Source organism: Tursiops truncatus, chromosome 5, assembly GCF_011762595.2.
Source record: "Tursiops truncatus isolate mTurTru1 chromosome 5, mTurTru1.mat.Y, whole genome shotgun sequence".
In the NCBI taxonomy this organism is placed as follows: domain Eukaryota; kingdom Metazoa; phylum Chordata; class Mammalia; order Artiodactyla; family Delphinidae; genus Tursiops; species Tursiops truncatus.
In genome coordinates this window covers 130,718,335-130,743,016 of record NC_047038.1, presented here as the reverse complement: position 1 = coordinate 130,743,016, position 24,682 = coordinate 130,718,335, and the positions used below count along the sequence as shown (strand labels likewise).

The window sequence follows — 24,682 nt, the reverse complement described above, 5'->3', positions numbered from 1 at the left end:
ATTATTTCATTCTTTTTCATGGCTAAATAATATTCCATTGTGTGTGTGTGAGTATATATATATATATATATATATATATAATATATATATAATATATACCACATCTATATATATATATATATATAATATATACCACATTACATTTTTATTGTTGTAATAGATTTCACCCTGATAATTTATTTGTAATTTTGGGATCAGAAAATACTTCTGGTAGCAGCACATTCCAACAGTTATTTGAGATGAAGGCAGATGATATCCAGTGTGGAAAGCCATTACAGCTTCTGCTGTGATTATTTTATCTTCTTCATCTGAATGTCCCATAAAAATTTATTATTTTATCACATCTTTGGCAGTAGTTGAAGAAATTACATTTCTTCTATTTAGTTACTATTTTATACTGATTTATATCTGTCTTTCTACAATTTTTAAAACATTAAATCAACAATTGGGAATTGTACAGAGAATTTCCAAAGGACTTTTTCCTCATTTAATCAATGTTCACTGATCAGAAAATTTATTACAAAATTTATATTATGTTTTCGCATTTTGGGATTCAAATATACACAAATTAAAGGCCACACAGCAAGGAATGAAAATTGAATTTGATAACATCACTGTCGTGATGGTGTGTTTGTCATTCACAAGTAAGAACTCATAACTAGCTGTAAGCAGGGTTTGAACTGTTGAAAGAGTTGCAAACTTGTGAACTACTCAAGAACTGATGTAAAAAGATGAACTTCCCCTTTGCACAAGGAAGAGCTGTACTCGTAGGGCACAGTATTACTGAGTTAATGTTTTGGGAAGCCTGGCTTTCAGGGATCGGTGGACTTTCAGAAAGTCCAGATGTGCTAGTGAGGCCACTGGAATGAGGCACTTACTGATTGGCTGTTGTCCTGAAACATGGGGTTGTCCCTGATTGGCAGACTTTCGGAAGCTTGGATGTCATTGATTTGCTAACTCGCAGAAGCTGTTACTGGAGTGAGGCTCTTGCTGATTGGGTGATTTTTCAGAACATGAGCACTGATCTATCCCTAATTAATGGTGGTTCCCTCCTTATGACTTGGGACTTTAGCCAAAGAACAGTCTTTTCTTTCCTTATGTATGAAAAATATGTATTTTAATTCTAAGTCCCTCCTTCTGGTTTTCCCTCAGCCAGACCTGCAGGAGAGGGCAACTCGCGTTGTACAGATGTGTGGAGGAATAATTTGGGGCTGGAGTTGCCATTTAAGAGACTTAAGCTCCAGTTACTGTGGTGGAAAAATAGCACCAACTTTTCATAAGTATTGAGAAGAGCTGAATATAGGACACTTAGGTAGACCCGACCAAGTCAATACAGGAAGCAGGAAAGGTCATTTAAATACAGGACACGTCCTGTGCATTCAGGAGGACACGCAACCGACCCCAACCGCATCTCTGGCCCTGTTCCTCTCCTTCCAGGGTCTCGAGGGTTCTCAAAGGGGTGGGGCCCAAGTTGAAGCTGGATGGTTTCAGAAGTCCCATGCCACATTAAAGAGACACTGAGAAGTTTAAGTCGAGTAGTAACATGATTAGATTTGCATTTTAGAAAGATTATGCCAGCATCTGGGTGATAGATTCAGGGGTAGGGCCCAGAGACTGGAACCAGGCATGCCTGTTAAGAGGTTCAGCACTCAGGACAAGGAAAATTAATAATTTACTTATAATATTTCATAAATAACTGTTAAAGTTTAAAATTTTATTTTATTAATTTATTTTTAATTTAAAAGACATCATTTTACCAATAATCTTAGGAAAGTTTGGGCAGTGACAAGGAAGGGACTCAAACTTGGCAAAGAACCATGAAATTCATAATAGCTCCCCCTATTAGGAGTCATGTGTGTGCTGGGTAAGGAGTGGTTTTGCATACATTACCTTCACTGTGTCATTATGAAGGAGGCAATTAATTTAGTGCAGTGGCTAAGAGCCAGGTTCTGAGATCAGAATCATGGGGTTCAAATCTGGGTTCTGTCACTTATTGATCGTGCCACCTTAGGACTCACTTTCTTCATCCCTATGATGGAGATAACAGAGTTATCTTGTGTGATCATTTAAGGACTACATAAGATAATGGGCTTAGATTGCTGTGTACAGGGTGTATCTTGTTATAAATGCTAATATATAAATGTTATATAAATGTTAACTGTTATCATAACATAATTTTACAGATGAAAAAACTGAATCTTAGAAAGATTAGGTTACTTTTCCAAGGTCACATAGGAAAAGGCAGGGGTTTGACACAGATACATCTGACTTCAAAGCTTCCAATCTATATCATTACTCTCTACTAGCTCTAAATATCTGAGACACAGGTCTGGAGAAAATAAAATATGTGCCCATGAAAGAGGAAAACTTGAAGTTTTTTTTTTTTTCATAAGAAGAAAGGATTATGTGTTCTAGCAGTTGTTGTCTCAGTCATAATAAGACATTGGAAGCTAAGACAGGCCAACAGACATGTCTATTACTTGAGGTTCAGTTATAACGTCTTCTTTAATCAAGCTATCTCACACAACATTATGCCAACTAGAACCTTGGTGGAAATGGAATACGGAATCTGGAAGAAATGGTTACCACTTTTTAAAAGACTATGGTTGTTTTAAAAAAAACTTAATACAGTGTCTGTTTTTTTAAATTGCACTGACATTAATTCAATATCGGGCAGTGGAAGGTTTTTGCCATTTCAACTTCCATCAGTCAAAGATGTCCAGTAGGGATGTTATACATCTGGTCACACAGAGAACACCTATTCAAGTGGCTTCTGCTGTGAACTAGTTTGAGTCAACTTAAAATAATCTGAGTTGGAACATTCTCCCTGTGTCTCCGCTGCTATTGCTATTCTTGCCTTACTTTTGACGTTTGGCTCAGCTACTGTTTATCCAAATTTAAGGAAACAGGAAGACAGATAGTTCAAAGTCATGGTAATAGAGTAGCCTCTAGATTAAGAGTTCCATTCCAAACGCTTTCTTTAAGAACAGAATAACAATCCTAATTAAGGGTTTATAGATAGCTTTTTTAGTTACTAAATTGATGTAGACCTCTGAGCCCAGATCTTAAATTTTAGTTAATTGTTTGGTTTCCACAGTAAATTGAAGTTTTTGTTTCCCTTTAGGTAGACCTTATTAAAACCGCAGTTTTCACTTCTCAATTTACAGAATTTGAAATGGGTTAATTACTTTTTTTCCCCCTAACAGCTTCATTGAGGTGTCATTGACACACAATAAAGTGTACATATATAAAGGGTACAATTTGATGTTTTGACATATGTACACACCCATGAAACAATCACCACAATTAAGACAGAAGTATCCATGAAAATTTCCTCATGCCCCCTTTAAAAATCCCTTCTTTCTACAGCCCCAAGGCATGAAGATATTGATCTATTTTCTTTCACTGTAGCTTAACATGTGTGGTAGGCAGAATTTTAAGACGATCCCCAATGACCCTCCCTTTTGTACAATCCTCTCTCCTTTGAATGTGGAGAGAACGAGTAAATATGATGAAGTATCATTTCCATGATTGATCTCTGGTGGCCTTGGCCTACAGCGGCTTGAAGCAGGGTTTCAGATCCCAGCCAGAGATTGAGGTCAGGTCGCGGCGGTGAGAGCACCGAATCCTAGCCACTAGAACAGTGGTCAGTGACAAGGCCCTGGCCCTACGGCTTTGCAGAAAAAGAATTCCCACAAAGATGGAAAGTAGTGAAACAAGTAGAGTATTTATTAGGGAAAAAAGAAGTACAGTACGTGGGGATAGACACAAATGGGTGGGCTCAGAGAGAGAGTTGTGCCCTCGTGGCAGTTTGGATCACTTACATGGGGCATTTCTTCTGGGTTTCCTTTCGCCAATCATTTTGATTTGCCTGGTTCAAAGTCTGTATTTGGTATAGCTCAGGATTTTCCCATGTGTGCGTATGCAGCTCTTAGCCAAGATGGATTCTACCGAAGAGGCCTATGGGTAATGAGCATCAGTTGGCATCAGTTGGCATCACTCCGCTTTTGACCTCCAAGGAGCCTTTCTGCTCATGTGTAGTCGGGGAGGTCTCCTGATTTCGAGAATGAGGAATATGTGGTCTCTTATCTTCTATCTGGGCAGGGCCCAGCCTCCTCCATCATCCTGCTTTTATGAAGTTTCTGCTATTATGGAGTTTCTGTCCACAGTGGGGAAATTGTTCAGGCTGGGGCCCATCTATCTCCTGCCTCACGATGAAGTCCTGTTAATATGGCAAAAAGGATTTGGCCAATGTAATTAAGTGTACTAATCAGTTGACTTTAAGATAAAGAGATTATTTAGGTGAGGCTAAATGAGCCAAATAAGCCTTCCAAAAGCAAAAGTACACTTGGTGACTTGTTAGGCAGCAAGAGAAAACTAATATAGATTTTGGTACATGGAAGTGGGGTGCTGCCATAAGAAATTCTTAAAATGTGGGTGTAGCATTGGAATCAGACAATGGGTAGAGGCTGGAAAACTGTTAGTAGAAATATAGACGTTAAAGACCCTGCTGGCGAGGTCTCAGAAGGAAGTGAGCAAAGACATTACTGGAATATGGAGGAAGAGGATTCTTGTTATCCTCGTGACAGAAAGCTTGGCAGAATTTTGGCCTTCAGTTATGTGGAAAGCAGAATTTGTAAGCTCGGAACTTGGATATCTAGCTAAGGAGATTTTTGAACAAAGTGTTGAAGCTTCTGCCTGGCTTCTTCTTGCTACTTATAACAAAATGCAAGAGGAGGGGCTTCCCTGGTGGCGCAGTGGTTGAGAGTCCGCCTGCCGATGCAGGGGACACGGGTTCGTGTCCCGGTCCGGGAAGATCCCACATGCCGCGGAGCGGCTGGGCGCGTGAGCCATGGCCGCTGAGCCTGCGCGTCCGGAGCCTGTGCTCCACAACGGGAGAGGCCACAACAGTGAGAGGCCCGCGTACCGCAAATAAATAAATAAATAAATAAATAAAAATAAACAAAATGCAAGAGGAGAGAAAATACATTGAGAGAAAAACTGTTAAAGAGAAAGAAACCAGGACCTGATGGTATTGAAAGGTCTCTGCCTATCCAAATGGCAAAAGATGTTAAAATTAAGAAATTTGCCATCAGGAGAGAATGATCTAGAAAAAGCTGAGGGTATGACGCTACAATCCTTTGCTGAAACCTGGGAAAGTTAACAAAAGATCAGAATTCTCATGTTAATTCAGGTTAACGGAAAAGGAAGGCAGATTCAGTTCCCTGACCTCCACTAGTATCTGTTGTGTTGCTCCCAGAAGTGACTTAAGACTCCTTAAAATTTGATTAGGTCCTTTAAGCCACCCACGTAAACATGCTGTTTAGATAAGAACAAAGTGCTTGCTATGAAAACAGCTTCAAGGCAAATCTCTTTCCATTCCTTCCACTCCCTTTCAACCTTACTACTTTCCCTGTAATAGTTCTATATATAAATCCTGGAGTTATCACTGTTGGGTAGTAGCAAGTTACTTGGTTCACATCCTTTGATATTATGACATTTTAAAAAATCGGAATATTTTGAACAAGTACATGGAGAGACTTAGGCTGTCAAGGTTTTCAATTCTTAGATTGGAGAACTGGTTTAGGGGTTACCCGCATTACAGCATACGTCTGGGGTTCAAGTGAATGGTGAGTTCAGGTGCCAGAACTTGTGCTAGACTTATGGTCTGGCTTTCTAGGTCGTCCTCCACGGCTAGCACAAATAACAGAGGTAACTGAGAGCTAGATCGACTGTAGGTATGCACTTTTGCACATCTAGCTACCTTACAATAAGTTTTAGTATTTTGAATATCTATTTTTAAAATTTAGTTTGGATACTAAATTGATACATTTTTAAGCTTCACACCACTGTTTATTTAGGTCAGAGAGATTTCTTGGGAGTTACTATTTATAGACTGTTAAAGACCCCTCAGGCAAGGTCCAGGCTGTTGCATGTGGACAGTTTCTTGAATTATAGCACAGAAACTTTAATACCTACCTCAGGAATGATAGGGGTCTTAAATAGGCAGTATATTCACTAAAGAAACCTAGAGTTTTCTTAGATTGCCAACCTTAGTAAGACAAGAAATGTCAGGGTGACAGAGTTTAAGTGGCTCTTTTCAGATATGTTACACTGATTGTCTATATTTAAGATGCAAAACAGCCTTCCAGGAGCTATTTAATTAAGTGAAAGTAAGTCTAGTCCCTTTGGAATCGAATGGTTCAGTGAGCAAATACATACCAGCAAGTGAAGGAAGTGGGGTAACTTATTATGTGCTTCATAGACACAGTGACACTTTATAACCCCATATCAAGGATCCTAAACAGTGATTGGTTGAGAAAATTATCAAACTGACTTTAAATTTCGGCAGGTACAAAATTGTCATGCAAAAGCCCAGGACAGTGTGCCACTCAGTCCTCAAAGAGAAAGATAAGAAATCCTGGATTTTCAAAGTCCCTTTGAAGGCTTTTAAGGTAAGATGGACCCAACTGATTTCTTTGGAAAGAAATTCGAATTTCAGAGAAGCCAACTCGATTTAAAAAAATGAATAACCCTTATGATTAGACATTTTCCTTCCCTTTTGACTTGTCAAATTAAAATTATGTTTTAAAAGATAATGGAAAATTATGTGGTAAGTGGTGCTAATTCCACCTAGCAAAATATTGCATCACTGAAGAATCAGATTTGTTTTCCACAGCCATTATGTTAAAATATAAGTTGCTAATAGGAAAAGTATATGTACGATGAAGCACATATTTTATATCTAAAATATTAACAACGGAATGAGTGATTAGAATATTTTATGCATAATTCACTAAAGCTCCATTACTGTTATTTTTATGCAGAAAAACCATCTCTTTCAAATAACATTTAAACACTGACTGTATTCAGAAATGAACATGGATTTAGGAATTTGATTTAACACATTATGTTACATTTATTTCAAAGTTTGGCTAATCTAGTCAGTAATAAACTCTATGAGGATAGGACTCATATCTGTTCCCAGGGTTCAGTATATGGCCCACATTAGGCCTTCAAATGTTTGTTGAATGAATATCAGTTTACATTTAATTTTTTGGTCCCTGAAAAATCAACCTTTGGCCTAAAATAATAATAAATTGTTATTATTATTATTTTACCAATTGACATTAGGGTTTTAAAACTAGATTAAAATACTTCTACTTAGGATATCTGGAGAATCTGACTTCTTTCACACACTTTTTCTGTTTCATGCTATAATAATAGGCTTGGCAAATAAAAGACATGTTACTAAAAAACTGGTAAACTGAGGTAGAAACCTTGTAATTATCTGGTTGCTTTTATTAGTTTTGATAACAAATTAGATAACCAGATATAAATAACTACCTTGGGCTTTGAAACAGGGCTTTATTTAAGCTTTGCTTTTCAAGGTTTTATTAACTTGTTCAAATTAAGTAAAATCTCATTTTGTTTGTGATAATACATAAAATAATCTGAAGGGGGTTCACACAATTCTGAAGCCTCTGCTTTCAGACTGACAAAACAGAGGCCATTTCTATAGTAGCTTTTCAAGCCGTTTACCTACCTGTGGACACAGTGGCAAGTAGCGTCGTACATTGTGCAATTGTTCTGGAGTAGATTTGAAAGAGAGCTAAAGTGGTCAGATTGCTGGATTGCAGTTCAGAAATGGGATGCACATAACTCTGTCCTTCACTATAAGTTCCTTTCCAGGATACCATGTTTCCTCCAAATCACAGTGTAGACTGGTCTTCTGCAGAGTCTATGTAATAATTAGGTTTGGGACTGCAAAGTACAGTATAACCTCTGCTTACTAAACAGCTGCCCTTCCACATCTATGCCCCAGAGCTCTGCATTATAGTGTCCTGAGGTCACATCAGCCTCGTGTTTAATCTATAGCATTTTTGAAAGAGGTCTAGCTATTCTTGGCTTTCTGTTGAACAGCTATAAGAGTAAGCACATTTTTTTCCCCTCTCAATAGCTCTGGAACTGGGTCCTCTCTCCTGTGAAAATGCCAATACTTCTAGGACAGTCGATATTCACTGCGGTTTTATTATGCTTCCACTATCAACATTAAATTCAAGCAAGGCTATCTTATGACATACAATATTATAATCTATAAATCCAGTGGGAGTGCATGAAATAGAAGTAAAATTCCTCCTTCCTTTCTATAGTAATAGCATCATTATATCAAGAAATCCAATTTGCAGTAAACAGCGGTTTAAAATTTTGATTCTCATGAACTCAATGTCTATCCCAATGTATCAAAAATGTACATTAGATTGTTTCTGAATGTGGATTCTAACAGGAATGAAGGATCATGTTTTTAGAAGTCCCACATAATAATCGCTATCATTTATTGAGACTGTTAAATACCCGGAACAGTGCTACATGTTGCTTAGAGTAATAAGTATATATTCATCAGCAACATTTACAAAATAGCTTTTTCTGTGCTGTGGTTTGGAATACAGTGATCACCAAGACACTCTCCTGGACCTCAGGAGCTCTCAGTAGGGTGGGGGAACATATAAGTAGCCCCCAGGCTACTTTAAAACAGTGAAAACTGTGCAGCGCTACTAGCAAGGTGTGCAGAAGCTCCTGGGTGTAAAGAGGAGAGAGACACCAAACGCCTTTTGACATGGAGTCAGAGAATGTTTCTCAGAGAAAATTCTTCTGCTAAGATAATTGGGATAATCCTGAAGTGCAGGTATTCTTATTATCCCAGACAGAGGAATCAAATGCTTAAGAAAGCTACTTAAATTCTTCAAGCTCACACATCAGGTAGCAAAGATAGAATTGGAACCCAGGTCTCTGAATCCAAACTCCATGTTCTTTCATCTTCATGCTAGTAACTTCTTTTCTGTACAGTCTAGCCAGCCCAATAGTGTGGCTTTGGGGTGGGGATGATAAACACAATCTTTTAAGCACAATCTTAGCAGAATTAGTTAATCCTTGATTAAAACTATTCAGAAGACACATTATTGCCATCAGGAACAACAGAAGGAGAAAGTTATAGTTATGGTTTTTGTAACTGCCTGGCTATACCCCTTTGTTGGCAAAGGCAGAAAAAGTCTAGGTAGCGCCATCAGTGCTGAGCTGGATGACGCCATTGTACGTCACTGTGGCTCCAGGTGTGCTCTGGAGCACTGAGTCTTGACAGCTTCTTCTGATGTTGCGTCTATACTCCTTGCCTAGGAAAAACGCAAATGCTTACAGACCAAAATAATACATTATATGGCTATCATATTTTGTTTCATAAGTAATTTTGTGCTGTTCTTTTTTCTTCAAAAACAGCCTGATTAATATTTCTAAAGGAAATGAAGATAATTATATATTTTTGCATTTGGACAGTAGCATGGGCCATTCCAGTAAGTATGCCTTCCTCAAAAAAAATCCTTCTTACTTTGTTATCTCTTTTCAGCTAACATTTATATATATATACTTTTTTTTTTCTTGAGACCTTGTCGATCAGCTGAGTCTAAACTTTTAGATTTACATGAAAGACTTTACAAGATATATTTGGGGTCTCAACAAAACCAAATAGGCACTCCAATTCATGCTCCCGTTCTTCTAATTGAAACTCCTGTCTTGTTGGAAGGATTATTTCTTTTAAAATTCACTCAGATTCATTTACATTTAATGCTTAGAAGTCATGGAGACTGTCCATCTTTGCTAACACCCTATGAGTTTCATTCTAATATCAACAAAGCCTGTATTGTTTAGGAAGATTTCAAGAAAGAAAAATAGGAAAAAAAATCATGTGTTTTTTCAACAAAGGGAAAACTGATGTTTCACTCAGAAAGTTAAATTTGGAATATACAGATAAATACCAACAAAGAAAAATTACGAAAATTAAACCATTTGTAATTTTATTAGCCAGCTGTTATGGTTAACATTTTGGTATGTTTTCATAATACCAAATACTTTGGTATTTCTGAGTTGAGAATTTTCTCAACTGTTTTCATTGTGCTCCTGAAGGGCACAGAAGTAGCAAAGTACTTGCCTTTGCTTCCTCCCTGGCTCTGGTCACACCTACTATTTTCTTAGGGGTTTTGGCCAGGATTATACTTAATGTGGGTCTGGTGCTATTGCAAGAAGCATCGTACAGAAATATCAAAGGTCTCTCTTCATTTTTATAAAAGACTATTCCTTTTCTACAGTTAAGTGATCTGGTTAATACTTCAATAAAATTGGGAATACTGCCAAGTTTAAATTCTACATAAGCCCTATAACAAGCCACTTCTCTTTTCTACCCAGTTAGATCATACTTTGACCTTTGTGTTATATCTTTTTTTCTTCATTTGGAGAAAATTGTGTGTGTGTGTGTGTGTGTGTGTGTGTGTGTGTGTGTGCGTGTGTGGGCACACATGTGCACAAAATAAGAATGTTTTCAATTTCCAGTATTTTCACTTTGGTAGGTTCCTCAAATCAAGCCATTGGAGAGACATGCTGTTGACAAATCTGTGAATTTAAATCTTCTAGCAGAATTGAAAGTGCCGATACAGGTATAGGATGTGAACTGTGTTTCTGAGTTGTTTTTAGATTCCACTAACTTCCAAAAAATTGATGCTCATCTTTTCAGTTTGCCTTACTTTAAGATGGTATCCACAATTTATTTTGCATTGTTTCTCTTTTCCAGGATGAGTTAAATGCCAATGATACCACCAAAGAAAGTGGTGTCCTCCTGCATGAAAATGAAAGAGGAAGGCAACAGTACACCAAAGATGGGTACAAAGGAGAGAGAAATGGTTCTGAGGGGGCAGAAGTGGGAGAGAAAAGTTCTTCTGCACGTTCTATGTTAGCAAATGAAGAGGGGAATACTGAGGATCTGAATGGGGGCACAGGAAAACCAGAAACATATGGTCATGATGGACTCCATCAAGAAGACAGCACCACAGCAAATGGCGTCAGGGGACAAGTAAGCATCATCGACAGTGCTGGAACAGCAAATGGGAGCAATATTAATGGGATTACTGGGAACAATTTCCAAAATGGGGGTGTTGGAAATGCAAGTCAGAGTGAAGATGCCACTGTTGTCCAAGAAGATGGACGTCAAGGGGCTGGAAGCAATAATGGCACAGGTCACGAGGATGAAATAAGTGGGAATTTCTGTAGAAATGGGGGTGATGCAAGTGAAGAAACACCTCAGAGAGAAGGCGAGAGCAACGGGAATGAGGAGACAGGGGTAACACCAGGGGAAAGTGGAGATAGCAATAGAGAAGATGTCGCCTTGGACAATTCTGATGGAAGTCCTAGTGGGAATGGAGCAGATGAAAATGAAGACAAGGGCTCTGGTGATGATGAAGGTGAAGAGACAGGGAATGGAGAAAAAGGCCCTGATAACAGCAAGGGCCAAGAGGGTCAACCTCATGAAACAGAAGGTGACGATGACAATAGCTTAGGTCAAAGTTCAATTAGTGGTGAAGCTGATGACCCTGCGGACAAAGAAGACACCCACGCCATTGATGGAAATAACACCTCCAAGAGTGAGGACGATTTTGACGGTATTTCAGGAGACAATGGTAGCCAAAAAATAGAGGACACTCAAAAACACAATCACAGAGAAAGCAAAGCTGTGGAAAATGGAATCACTGAAAAATTAGAGCCACCTGCTATTGGGAAGAACCAAGTTAAGGTTAGTTTGTGAAGCTGGTTTCTTTCAAGGGCAGTTTAAATTCTCCCCTTACTTCCATGATGGTAGCATGAAAATAAATCATGACAAATAGTCATGTATTTTTGCATCTAAATTACTTGAATATTTGATGGGAAAGCTAGAGTCCATACTAGACTTTGCTATAGAACAATTTTAAAAAGCAGAAATCTCTGAAAATTTGGTTATAATTCTTCAAAAGTCTTATGCTAAATAATTAATGCAGCACGTAACTGTTTACGAAAGCTCTTACTGGGTAAAGGCACAAATGGGATGGTCTATAATCTAAACACCAGAGTACTTTCAAGTACTGAATAAAGCACGTTTTCACAGACAGATGTTTCTGAAGTACTGGAAGCTGAACTCCTGTTCTATGGCCACTTTCCCCAGTCAGTCTTCCTCAAACCAATGCAATTTTGCAGAACAACGTTCACTAATTAATTATTCTTTTCTCCATCTTTCCATAGGGAATAGAAATGGAATGTCCCAGCAGTGGCAACAGAAACAATATTACCAAAGAAGCTGGGAAAATGAATGAAGATAAAGAGAGTAAAGGCCAACATGGAATGATTGTGGGCAAAGGAAATGTCAAGGCACAAGAAGAGGTTGACGTCATGCAGGGACCTGGCCAGAAATTAGAACCTCAAGATAAGTTTGGACCCAGCAAAACACGTAGTGACAGTAACAGTGATGGCTATGACAGTTATGAGTTTGGTGATGAATCCGTGCAAGGAGATGATCCCAACAGCAGTGATGAGTCTAATGGCAGTGATGATACCAATTCTGAAGGTGACAACAACCACAGTAGCCGAGGAGATGCTTCTTATAACTCTGATGAATCAAGTGATAATGGCAATGACAGTGACTCAAAAGGAGGAGAAGAAGGTGATAGTGATAACACATCAGATGCTAATGATAGTGGTGGTGATGGCAATGGTGACATGGGGAGTGATAAGAATGGAAAATCAGGCAGTACCAAAGATAACTCAGATAGCAGTGACAGCAGCGACAGTAGTGACAGCAGTGACAGCAGTGACAGCAGCAACAGTAGTGAAAGCAGTGACAGCAGTGACAGTAGTGACAGTAGTAGTGGCAGCAAGTCTGACAGCAGTGACAGCAGCGACAATAGTGATAGCAGTGACAGTAGCAACAGTAGTGACAGCAAATCAGACAGCAGTGACAGCAGCAATAGCATCAACAGTAGTGAAAGCAGTGACAGCAGTGATAGTAGTGACAGCAGTGACAGTAGTGACAGCAGTGACAGCAGCAACAGTAGTGATAGCAGTGACAGTAGTGACAGCAGTGACAGTAGTGACAGCAGCAACAGTAGTGAAAGCAGTGACAGCAGTGACAGCAGTGACAGTAGTAGTAGCAGCAAGTCTGACAGCAGCGACAGTAGCAACAGTAGTGACAGCAAATCAGACAGCAGTGACAGTAGTGAAAGCAGTGACAGCAGTGACAGTAGTGACAGCAGTGACAGTGGTGACAGCAAATCAGACAGCAGTGACAGTAGTGACAGCAGTGAAAGTGACAGTAAATCAGACAGTGACAGTAGTAACAGCAGTGACAGCAAATCAGACAGCAGTGACAGTAGTGACAGCAGCGACAGTAGTGACAGCAGTGACAGCAAATCAGACAGCAGTGACAGTAGTGAAAGCAGTGACAGTAGTAACAGCAGCGACAGTAGTGACAGCAGCGACAGTAGTGACAGCAGTGACAGCAAATCAGACAGCAGTGACAGTAGTGAAAGCAGTGACAGCAGTGACAGTAGTGATAGCAGTGACAGTGGTGACAGCAAGTCAGACAGCAGTGACAGTAGTGACAGCAGTGAGAGTGGTGACAGCAAATCAGACAGCAGTGACAGTAGTGACAGCAGTGAAAGTGACAGTAAATCAGACAGTGACAGTAGTAACAGCAGTGACAGCAAGTCAGACAGCAGCGACAGTAGTGACAGCAGTGACAGTAGTGACAGCAAATCAGACAGTAGTGACAGCAGTGACAGCAAATCAGATAGTAGTGATAGCAGTGACAGTAGTGACAGTGACAGCAGTGATAGTGACAGCAGCGACAGTGACAGCAGTGATAGTGACAGGAGTGACAGCAACAGCAGTGATAGTGACAGCAGTGACAGTGCATCTGACAGTGGTGATGAGAGTGACAGCAAGAGCAAGTCTGGTAAGGGCGACAACAATGGAGGTGGTGGTGACAGTGATAGTGACAGTAAAGGCAGTGACAGTAATCACTCAACCAGTGACGATTAGAACTAAAGAAAACTCCACCAGATTCCTTTTGTGAACAATCTGGTGAGTAATTGATAGGAAATAAAGATTTCTAAGAAGGTAAACAAAGGGGAGAAATAAAAGAGAAGACATATGTAAACAACAACAGAAACAACAAGAAAATAGTCAAATTGTCAGATTCAGAACCAGGTCTGAACACCCTCAGAGAGAGAATCTGTGTACCCGCGTGTTAAATATATTCAGAAAAGATTTTGTTAAAAGTGTAAATGTAAACATAGAAGAATGATTAAAATATTCTTTAGTATTTTACACAGAAACCTCAAGTAATCACATACTAAATAACTTCAATTTAAATGCCAAGTGCTTTAGAGAATGTAGCAAGTAAACACATCTTAATGCCTTAATCTTTCAGTAATTATATATTCTGGATAGATGGTCTGCTTACCTCTGAGTAAAAGATGCTGTTACCATGATCTCCAGCTTGGCTACAATTCATCTGCTTGTTCTAAGGAAGAAATACACTTGCAACATGAAAAAAAAAATCACAGCAACGATTTAACCTACCTGGACCATGGGAATAATCTTTGTAATTAGTGAATAGAGTAATTACAAATTATGGAAATTCTAAAGAGTGCTAAGCAGGAAAGAATTCAGAGGCTGGTTTAAACAAAACCTCACGTATAGTATCACATTCCTGCAAAGTGCTGGAAATGGAGCATAACGTCCCCAAAACTACTGACAAAACTGAGGCAGTGCTTAGAACGTGCTCCAACTATTAATAAATAAACTCATGAATGAAGTGCTCCTGGAGGGGATGCACTTTTTGAACTCTCTGTTCAGACGTCTGCTAAGTGGAATCAGTTGTCTTCCACCTCAGTCTCACCAAGCCAAACTTGGTTCACATTTGCCTTTAAACCCCTACAAACCAAAAATTCCAAATCAGACTCTGAGACTTCCTTCTTATTTTAATCTCTTTAGTAAAGCCCACAGCTGCTTTGGAAACTACTCTTTTTTATCTGAGAGTCATACATGCTGCTAAAATCTGAACGTGGGTTCTTCAGATTTTGCACGAATGAGGGTACGCCTTAGTTCTGAGATGAAGCCCTAACCCTAGAACATGAGAATCTTAAAGGTGTATGAAACTAGAGTGTGATATTTAATAAGGTGGATAATCATTTATCCCCAAACCAGGATACCCTTGAGAATGAAAGGGCTTCTATGAATAATTACCCGGGGACTGGAGGTGTAAATTTGGCTTATCTGGGACTCTGGGAGATATAATGACCATAAGCATAAGCCTTTAGGGTATTATTCAAGATTTAGTAAGTGATGATTTGTGATATCTCTCTTCCACTTAGGTAATTATTTTAGATTTGTTCTAATTCAAAGGTAAAATTCTATACGGCGAAGTGTTGAACGCAACTTCTTTAATGTTAATTTTCAGCCAGTCATTAGCTGACTGGTTGAAAATTTTATGCTCTATTATAGGGCATATTTTACACAAAGAGTTTCAGTAGCTTTTTTTTTTCCTGCCTCCTTCCTCCTTTATGCATGAGTTTCTTAGTTAAGAGATCAATATTGCAAGTAATATTGCTGAAGGCTTTCAAAATACTGCCATTTATAAACTACTTGGTAACTCCTAATACTGTAAAATTTCAAGTTTCTACTATATCATAATCATGTACATGACTCCAAACTTCTTTCCTTAAACTGTGCTCTAGAGCTTTAACTCCTTTAGCCCTTTTGTCTTTTTCCAATTTGTAAATTGTGGCTTCTAGTAACTGTCCTACCTATTTCAAAAGGTTGTTATGAGCTCTAAGTCAGGCAATGGATATGAAACTCTTCGTAAATTATATAATATATGTAAATGAAAGAGAGAATGAATTTTGGTGCTATAATAAACATCTATTTCTAGGACTGTTCACAAGGAAAACTCCCTTCATCTTAATGAGTTTGTGAGTACTTACTTCCTCCAACATATTTTTTTAATTAGTTTTTTTTTTTTTTTGTCCATGCTGTGCAGCATGTGGGATCTTAGTTCCATGACCCTGGCAGTGAAAGCACTGAGTCCTAACCACTAGACTGCCAGGGAATTCCCTAAAATAAGTTATTTTTTTAATTGAAAAAGTAATATGTATATATACACAAAATAAAAATTTCAAACACTATGAAAAGGTAGGCAAAAATATTAAATCTCTATCATCCCAGATTCCCAGTCCTCTATTTCTCTTCCTTAGAGGCAATTCCCATTACTAATATCTTGTGGAAATTTCCAGAAATATTCTGTGCACATATAAGCACGTATATCCCCCTTTTAAAAACACATGGAAGTCTACTACACACAGTGTGCTTAACTTACTCTTTTTAACCTAAAACTATACCTTGAATATTGGTTCGTTACACACAGAGTGACGTTCTTTTTTCAAAGCTGTGTCGTATTTTATTTTATGAAATGCCTTAGGTATTTAACCTGTCCCTATTTTTTGATCACTTTCCATTTCTAGTCCAATGAGAGTCTCTGCAGGTGTCACCTGAGTCAAGTGGGATAAATTTCCTGCCAGCTCTTATAAAGACTTCATCTTAAGAAGTATTTCTGGGGCAGAGGAGAGGAGATGTTCAGAATCTAGGGCCGATGTCAGAAGCCATGAAGGAACACTATGACCCTGACCTTCCACTGTAATATCTTCGTTGACCTCCGTCCGTAACTTCAAGGTGAAAATGAAGGAGACACTCCCAAGGAACGTCTCAAGGGTAGATCCTTTGAACACAAGAAGTCTGGTATTAGAAAATAAAATTGCTTTTAGGTTATTTTCTGGACTAAAGATTAATGAAGAAACTGCTAATATTGCCCATGAGAGTAGTATTTTTTTAAACTGCAGGTTGCCACTCATTTAATAGGTCATGATATCAGTTTAGTGACACATGACCAGCATTTTGTAAAATGAAAGAATAAAAAAGAAAAATCTTTAGTGTATAATGTGTAGTGTCTCATGAAACAGTGTTATTTCTCTATATATACACACATACACAAATATGTCTAAGTATGCATATACTCTTGGTTGCAGTAAGAAAAAGATGTGAAAGCCATTGGTTTAGAAAAGGGTTATAAAACATTATTACTGGGCTTCCCTGGTGGCGCAGTGGTTGAGAGTCTGCCTGCCGATGCAGGGGTCACAGGTTCGTGACCCGGTCCGGGAAGATCCCACATGCCGCGGAGCGGCTAGGCCCGTGAGCCATGGCTGCTGAGCCTGCGCGTCTGGAGCCTGTGCTCCGCAACGGGAGAGGCCACAACAGTGGGAGGCCCGCGTACCGCCAAAAAAAAAAAAAAAAAAAAACATTATTACTGCTAGTAATCATTTTACATTTACTTTTGTCATCTTTTTTTAACATCTTTATTGGAGTATAATTGCTTTACAATGGTGTGTTAGTTTCTGCTGTATAACAAAGTGATTCAGCTGTACATTACATTTACTTTTCACATTCACTTTTCTCCTTACAAACCTCTGTTTCTTTCCCACTTTTTAAAAATTTATTTATTTATTTAGGCTGCGTTGGGTCTTCGTTGCTGCGTGCGGGCTTTCTCCAGTTGCGGCGAGCGGGGGCTACTCTTCCTTGCGGTGAGCAGGCTTCTCATTGTGGTGGCTTCTCTTGTTGTGGAGCACGGGCTCCAGGCGCGCAGGCTTCAGTAGTTGTGGCGCACGGGCTTAGTTCCTCCGCGGCATGTGGGATCTTCCCAGACCAGGGTCAAACCCGTGTCCCCTGCATTGGCAGGCGGATTCTTAACCACTGCGTCACCAGGGAAGTCCAAAATCTATTTTCTAAAATAGATTATAAAAAGATAACCTCTAGAGAATCCATACCTCATCATATAAATACATTTTAAATTATTAATTGGAATAGAATTTCCCAGAAGTCAAACTTGCTTTATGGTTTGTAATGGAAGTTCTGAAAAACTTGAGACCAAAATAACTAGGAACAATTTTCCTCTCCCTAAAAGGAACAGGAACAGAATAGAATAGCTCAGTTCACAGATGAAAATATCATTGTGTTCTCACAGTGATCCATTCACTGCTGCTTGCAAGCAAATCCTCTAGAGAGTGAAACAAGCCAACAGCTCAATGTTCCCAACCTCTCCCCTCTGAACAGGGACCTTGGGTTTTTATGCTAAAAAAGAAAAAAGAAGAAAGAAGTAAGAAATTTTAGAAAAAGGAAAAAAAGAGCCAATTCCTATGGGGCACACATGTAGCTCAGAAAATGGTATAAGGTCTAAAGGTCACCAATATATTAGACTCTGTGTTTTCCATTAGTTTGCATGGCCCCAGCTCTAGCATGAACCACTGCATTTACAGACAGCTGTATCATAAGTTGCTTCCCTTACTCCCGCAAACCATTATTTTGGGCTTTGCCACTACCTATACCCCTCCTTCCTTTACTCCTTCCTTCTTTTTTTTTTTTTTTTTTTTTTTTGCGGTACGCGGGCCTCTCACTGCTGTGGCCTCTCCCGTTGCGGAGCACAGGCTCCGGACGCGCAGGCTCAGCGGCCATGGCTCACAGGCCTAGCCGCTCTGCGGCATGTGGGATCTTCCCGGACCGGGGCACGAACCCGTGTCCCCTGCATCGGCAGGCGGACTCTCAACCACTGCGCCACCAGGGAAGCCCCCACTCCTTCCTTCTTTTCCTCCCTAGAATTTTCTTTTCAAAGAGATGAAGATGTGTCTGTGGGAAGAAAGCACTTGCAAAATTTAATTCCCAGACATCGTCCAGTGTGAGGCTCCAGTCCAAGCCCCTAGTCAAGGGCTGCTGTCGAGTTTACCTCACTGTCTCTTTGGCCTGCTCCCAAGATCTGTCACAACCAACTGGTTCCCAGCTCCTACCTCCCTAGTACCTTCCTCAGTTGAAACCACTGACTCTTCCTTGTTGTTCTAACACAATCTGAACTGAAGGCAGGAGATACTCAGGCTGTAACAGAGCAACATTTAGCCTTGGCGCGAAAGCACATTTACCTTTTGTCTTGTCCTAATATCTTGATTCCCGTAAGTGGATCCTTACCTTGTCCTCAAGCAACAATCCCCTGTGATTTTTCTAACTGGGCTTCTGCATAGCTTCCTCATCTCATCCTAGCATGTACACTGATTAGAACTGTGCCAGCCCGATCACCTAAGGCAACCAGGAGCAAATTGTCTGACACAGTCAGGCTTCTGGGCCCAATGCAAGGAAGGAGACTGCCCACCAGAGCAACTTTGGAGTCTTAGCAAAGGAAAAGATAGAACTATTGTAGGATTTGGGGAAAGGATGGAACTGAGGTGATATTTAAATGAAGCAATGTTTGAGAGGCTCAAAGCAAGGCTGGGCTGTGGCTGAAGGAGTCAACGTCAGGTTTGGACTGTGAAGTAGACCCAGGCTCCTGTGTCCTTGGGAAGTGCAAAGTAAAGTTGAGATGGATGTGGACTGTTGGATCTGAATCTCTGCCCCTGGGTTGTAAATTGAGACGGAGTCCTTGTGTCAAAGTGCCTCAGACCCTCCAGACAAGAGTTGGGTGTTTTATTTTTACTGATATAATTTTAAAAAGCAAAGTCTCTGCTCATCTTTGATTTTAGAGAATAAAATTTCTCAGTGATTAATAAAGCAGGAGTCATTCAAAGTAGGGGGTTGTCATGACACTTTATAGATTCAGTGTCCTTGAGAGAGATGTTATTTTCTGTTAACACTTGCAGCTGGCTTTATTTCTGTCTGTTTTTCCAGTCTGACAAATGGTGGGTAGATTTCTACTTTCTCAGTCCAAGCTAATTTTTGCTTTCTCAGGAGATATGTTTCTGCTAAAACCAAAAGTCTGATTACCTTGCTAGTCCTTTTCCTGAATCCTGGCAGAACTTCTAGATGCCTGCCTGTTCTTTAAATATTGCCCATTCTAGATCCCCACCTGGTGGACTTTGCGTCACTCCTGGGATTTATTTCTTTTTCTCTGCTTACTCTCTGTACCCTGAACATTTGTGCTGTGTAAGCTGGTCCGTCAAATGGGCCATGTGATTCACCAGATCCAATGGTGTTTGAAGCGGCGGTGGCAGAGAGGATGCTGTTCGGAGCCTTTGGCAGGTCCCTACAGGTGAATTGCAGCATAGGTCTTTAGGGTTATGGAGCAAGGTCATCTTCAGATGCCATCATCTGAAGATAACTACCTTCCTTTTTTTTTTTTTTTTTTTTTTTTTTTTGCGGTACGCGGGCCTCTCAATGTTGTGGCCTCTCCCATTGCGGAGCACAGGCTCCGGACGTGCAGGCTCAGCGGCCAGGCTCACGGGCCCAGCCGCTCCGCGGCATGTGGGATCTTCCCGGACTGGGGCACGAACCCGTGTCCCCCGCATCGGCAGGTGGATTCTCAACCACTGCGCCACCAGGGAAGCCCACTACCTTCCTTTTGAGAGAGAGCCCGTGGCCTGCTACTGGGCCTTTGTAGACATTGAACAACTTACCATGTGACCTGAGCATCCCATTATCAGCTGGGTGTTAACTGACCCATGAAGCTCTAGAGTTAGGCATGCACAGCAACTCTCCATCCTCAAGTGGTAGTGGTGTATACAGGACTGGGCCTGAGCCCTGAAGGCACAAGTAAATTACATGAAGAAGTGGCCCAAATGTCTGTGGCCCCTACTCCCGCTACCCCGCCTCCTCTCTCCCAGCCTGTGCCTATGACCTCATGGGGCATTCCCTATGACCAGCTGACAGAGGAAGAGGAGACTCAGGCCTGGTTAACAGATGGTTCTACAGAATATGCAAGCACCACCTCAAAGTGGGCAGCTGCACTACAGCTTCTTCCCGGGATATCCCTTAAAAAGAGTGGTGAAAACAAACCTCCCAGTGGGCAGGACTTTGGGCAGTGCCCCTGTTTGTTCACTCTGCTTAGAAGGAGAAAAGGGTAGGTGTGCAACTATATCCTGGTTCATGGGCTGTGGCCGTGGTCTGACTGGATGACCAGGGGCTTGGAAGGAACATGACTGGAAAATTGGTGATGCAGAGATTTGAGGAGGAAGTATGTTGATAGATCTCTCTGAGTGGGCAAAACCATGAAGATATTTGTGTCCTGTGTAAATGCACACCAAAGGGTGACGTCGGCAGAAGAGGATTATGGCAATCAGTAGGATAGGATGTCATGTTCTGTGGACACCAGTCAGCCTCTTTCCCCAGACCCCTGTCATTGCCCAATGTGTTCATGAGCAAAGTGGCCATGGTGGCAGGGATGGACGTTATGCATGGGCTCAGCAACACGGACGCCCTCTCACCAAGACCAGCCTGGCCGTGGCCACTGTTGAGTGCCCAATCTGCCAGCAGCTGATTCTAACGCTGAGCCCTCATATGACATCATTCCCCAGGGTGAACAGCCAGCTACCTGGTGCAGGCTGATCAATTGGACTGCTTCCATCATGGAAGGGGCAGTATTTTGTTCTTACTGGAATAGACACTTACTCTAGATATTGATTTTCCTTCTCTGCATGCAATGCTTATGCCAAAACCACCATCCACGGATTTAAGGAATACCTTGTCCACTGTCATGATTTTCCACACAGCACTGCTTCTGATCAAGGAACTCAAATCATAGCAAAAGAAGTGCTACAGTGGTCCCATGCTCATGGAATTCACTTGTCTTACTATGTTCCTCACCGTCCTGAAGTAGCTGGCTTGAGAGAATGGTGGAAAGACCTTTTGAAGACTCAGTTACAAAGCCAGCTAGGCGGTAATACTTTTCGGGGCTGGGGTAAGGTTCTACAGAAAGCTGCGTATGCTCTGAGTCAGCGTCCAATATATGGTGCAAATCATATTTATATGATAGGCAGGATTCATGAGTCTAGTGATCAAGGGGTAGACATTGTAGTGGTACCACTCACTGTTAACCCTAGTGACCCACTAGCCACATTTTTGCTTTTTGTTTCTGTGACTTTATGCTTTGCTGACCTAGAGATTTTAGTTCCGGAGGGGGCAATGCTTCCACCTGGAGACTCAACAATGATTCCACTGAACCGGAGGTTAATACTGGCACCTGGCCACTTGGAGTTCCTCATGCCTCTGAAACAACAGGTAAAGAATAGAGTTACAGTGTTGGCTGGGGTGACGGATCATGATGACTGAGGGGAGATTGAATTATTATTCCACAGTGGAGGTAAGGAAACATATGTCTGGAATGCAGGAGATCTGTGAGGGTGTCTCAGTATTACCATGCCTTGTGATGAAGGTAAATGGAAAACTACAACCACCCGATCCAGGCAGGATTACAAATGGCCCAGACCCTTCAGGAATGAAGATTTGTGTAACTCCACCAGGTAAGAACCATGACCAGCTGAGGTGCTTGCTGGGGGCAGAAGACTTAGAATGGGTAGTAGATGAAGATAGTTACAAATATCAACTATGACCCCATGACCAGTTACAGAAATAAGGACTGAAACTGTCCTGAGCGTTTCCTCCTTATTTTGCTATGAATACATTTGTGTGTGAATATATATGTGTGTATATCTATCTCAGATATCTTTGTCTTATTTCCTCTCTTATTCCCTTATCATGTAACAGAAGAAAATGTATTGACTTTATATCAGTATTTAAGTATTGTTAACTTTCATGCAATCAGTAGGATAGGATGATGTGATCATGTGCCTATGCCTATATCATGTGCCTATGCCTATATCTACATCTCCATGATCATATGCCTATGCCTATATCTACATCTATATCTCTTATATAGCTTTACATATCCTATTGGTTCTGTTTCTCTGGTGAACCCTGACTAATACAATCGGTGGCGAGGAGGGAATTCTGAGTCAGATGAACCACTGATTAGAAGCAGAATGTATTGAGGGGTAGAAGGAACAGATGAGGATGCCAGAAGCATAGGATTCATAGAGAAATTACAAAAAAGAAGATGAGATGGAGAGATAAGAAAGATGTATGGTTGACCCTTGAACAAACATGGGTTTGAACTGCATACGCAGATTTTTTTCAATAAACATCTGCTATAGTATTACATTATCCCTAGTTGGTTAAATCTGCAGATACAAAACCCAAGATACAGAGGAACAAAGGATATGCATGGCTGACTATAGGCTGATTTTCGACAGTGCAGGGGTCGGCGCCCCTAAGCCCACACTGTTCAGCTGTAATGTACGGCACTGCTGGTTGCTTCATTTCAACTGTTCTTTTTTTAACCTAAAAAAAAGCAATTGCAAATGGTTCAATCTAAGCTGTAGTAAATAGGAAGTTGGACAAAGCTATTTATTCCTTTAAATTATGCAAATAAAGAAGAAATATTATCTTTTACAAAGTGTCTTATAGGGGTCTGTCTAGCCCTAAATATATTAACAGATAATAAAAAGTGAAGTTATTGGGAGCAGCTAAAGAACGAAGAGAGAAGAAAATTGAAGAGTAGAAAACTAAAATCCAAAATTAGTTTACTGAAATAGGATTAGGAAATATACTAAAACAGGCACATAGATCACAACTGATATTTATGCATGTAATTTTATGTGTTCAGGAAAGGAAGTAGACTAATAGATATTCTTTATTTTTTAACATCTTTATTTGAGTATAATTGCTTTACAATGGTGTGTTAGTTTCTGCTTTATGACAAAGTGAATCAGATATACATGTATCCCCATATCTCTTCCCTCTGGGTCTCCCTCCCTCCCACCCTCCCAATCTCACCCCTCTAGGTGGTCACAAAGCACCGAGCTGATCTCCCTGTGCTATGCGGCTGCTTCCCACTAACTATCTATTTTACATTTGGTAGTGTATATAAGTCCATGCCACTCTCACACTTGGTCCCAGCCTACCCTTCCCTCTCCTCATATCTTCAAGTCCATTCTCTAGTAGTTCTACGTCTTTATTCCTGTCCTGCCCCTAGGTTCTTCATGACTTTTTAAATTTTTCTTAGATTCCATATATATGTGTTAGCAAGTACTTGTTTTTCTCTTTCTGACTTACTTCACTCTGTATGATGGTCCCTAGGCCCATCCACCTCACTAAAATAACTCAATTTCATTTCTTTAAGTGGCTGAGTAATATTGCATTGTATATATGTGCCACATCTTCTTTATCCATTCATCTGTCAATAGACATTTAGGTTGATTCCATGTCCTGGCTATTGTAAATAGCGCTGCAATGAACACTGGGGTGCATGCATCGTTTTGAATTATGGTTTTCTCAGGGTATACGCCCAGTACTGGGATTGCTGGGTCATATGGTAGTTCTATTTTTAGTTTTTTAAGGAACCTCCATACTGTTCTCCATAGTGGCTGTATCAATTTACTTTCCCATCAACAGTGCAAGAGTGTTCCCTTTTCTCCACACCCTCTCCAGCATTTATTGTTTCTAGATTTTTTGATGATGCCGATTCTGACTGGTGTGAGGTGATACCTCATTGTAGTCTTGATTTGCATTTCTCTAATGATTAGTGATGTTAAGCATCCTTTCATGTGTTTGTTGGCAGTCTGTATATCTTCTTTGGAGAAATGTCTATTTAGGTCTTCTGCCCATTTCTGGATTGGGTTGTTTGTTTTTTTGATATTGAGGTGCATGAGCTGCTTGTATATTTTGGAGATGAATCCTTTGTCAGTTGCTTCATTTGCAAATGTTTTCTCCCATTCTGAGGGTTGTCTTTTTGTCTTGTTTATAGTTTCCTTTGCTGTGCAAAAGCTTTGAAGTTTCATTAGGTTCCATTTGTTTATTTTTGTTTCCATTTCTCTAGGAGGTGGGTCAAAAAGTATCTTGCTGTGGTTTATGTCATAGAGTGTTCTGCCTATGTTTTCCTCTAAGAGTTTGATAGCGTCTGGCCTTA

General features: G+C 40.3%; 1 protein-coding gene and 1 long non-coding RNA gene across 4 annotated transcripts in view; one reads left to right on the top strand and one right to left on the bottom strand.

Moving 5' to 3' along the window:
- The window catches only part of DSPP (dentin sialophosphoprotein), a 138,487-nt gene extending 121,693 nt beyond the window's left edge, over positions 1–16,794 (top strand). Inside the window, exons 10-14 of the mRNA XM_019926391.3 lie at positions 6,353–6,455; positions 9,274–9,347; positions 10,398–10,484; positions 10,619–11,614; positions 12,097–16,794. Coding sequence (XP_019781950.2) covers positions 9,297–9,347; positions 10,398–10,484; positions 10,619–11,614; positions 12,097–13,890 — 2,928 coding nt within the window. The 5' untranslated portion in view covers positions 6,353–6,455; positions 9,274–9,296 and the 3' untranslated portion in view covers positions 13,891–16,794. The remainder of the gene's footprint in view (positions 1–6,352; positions 6,456–9,273; positions 9,348–10,397; positions 10,485–10,618; positions 11,615–12,096) is intronic.
- LOC141278828 (uncharacterized) overlaps positions 3,715–24,682 on the bottom strand; it is a 276,124-nt gene continuing 255,156 nt past the window's right edge. Inside the window, exons 4-5 of one of the 3 annotated variants that reach the window (XR_012332196.1) lie at positions 14,315–14,374; positions 3,715–4,222 (exon numbers count right to left, since the gene is read on the bottom strand). This is a non-coding gene — a long non-coding RNA (uncharacterized lncRNA). Of the gene's footprint in view, positions 4,223–9,024; positions 9,171–14,314; positions 14,375–16,522; positions 16,628–24,682 lie in introns of those variants that run through there. The other 2 variants (XR_012332197.1, XR_012332199.1) reach the window with 2 other exon arrangements.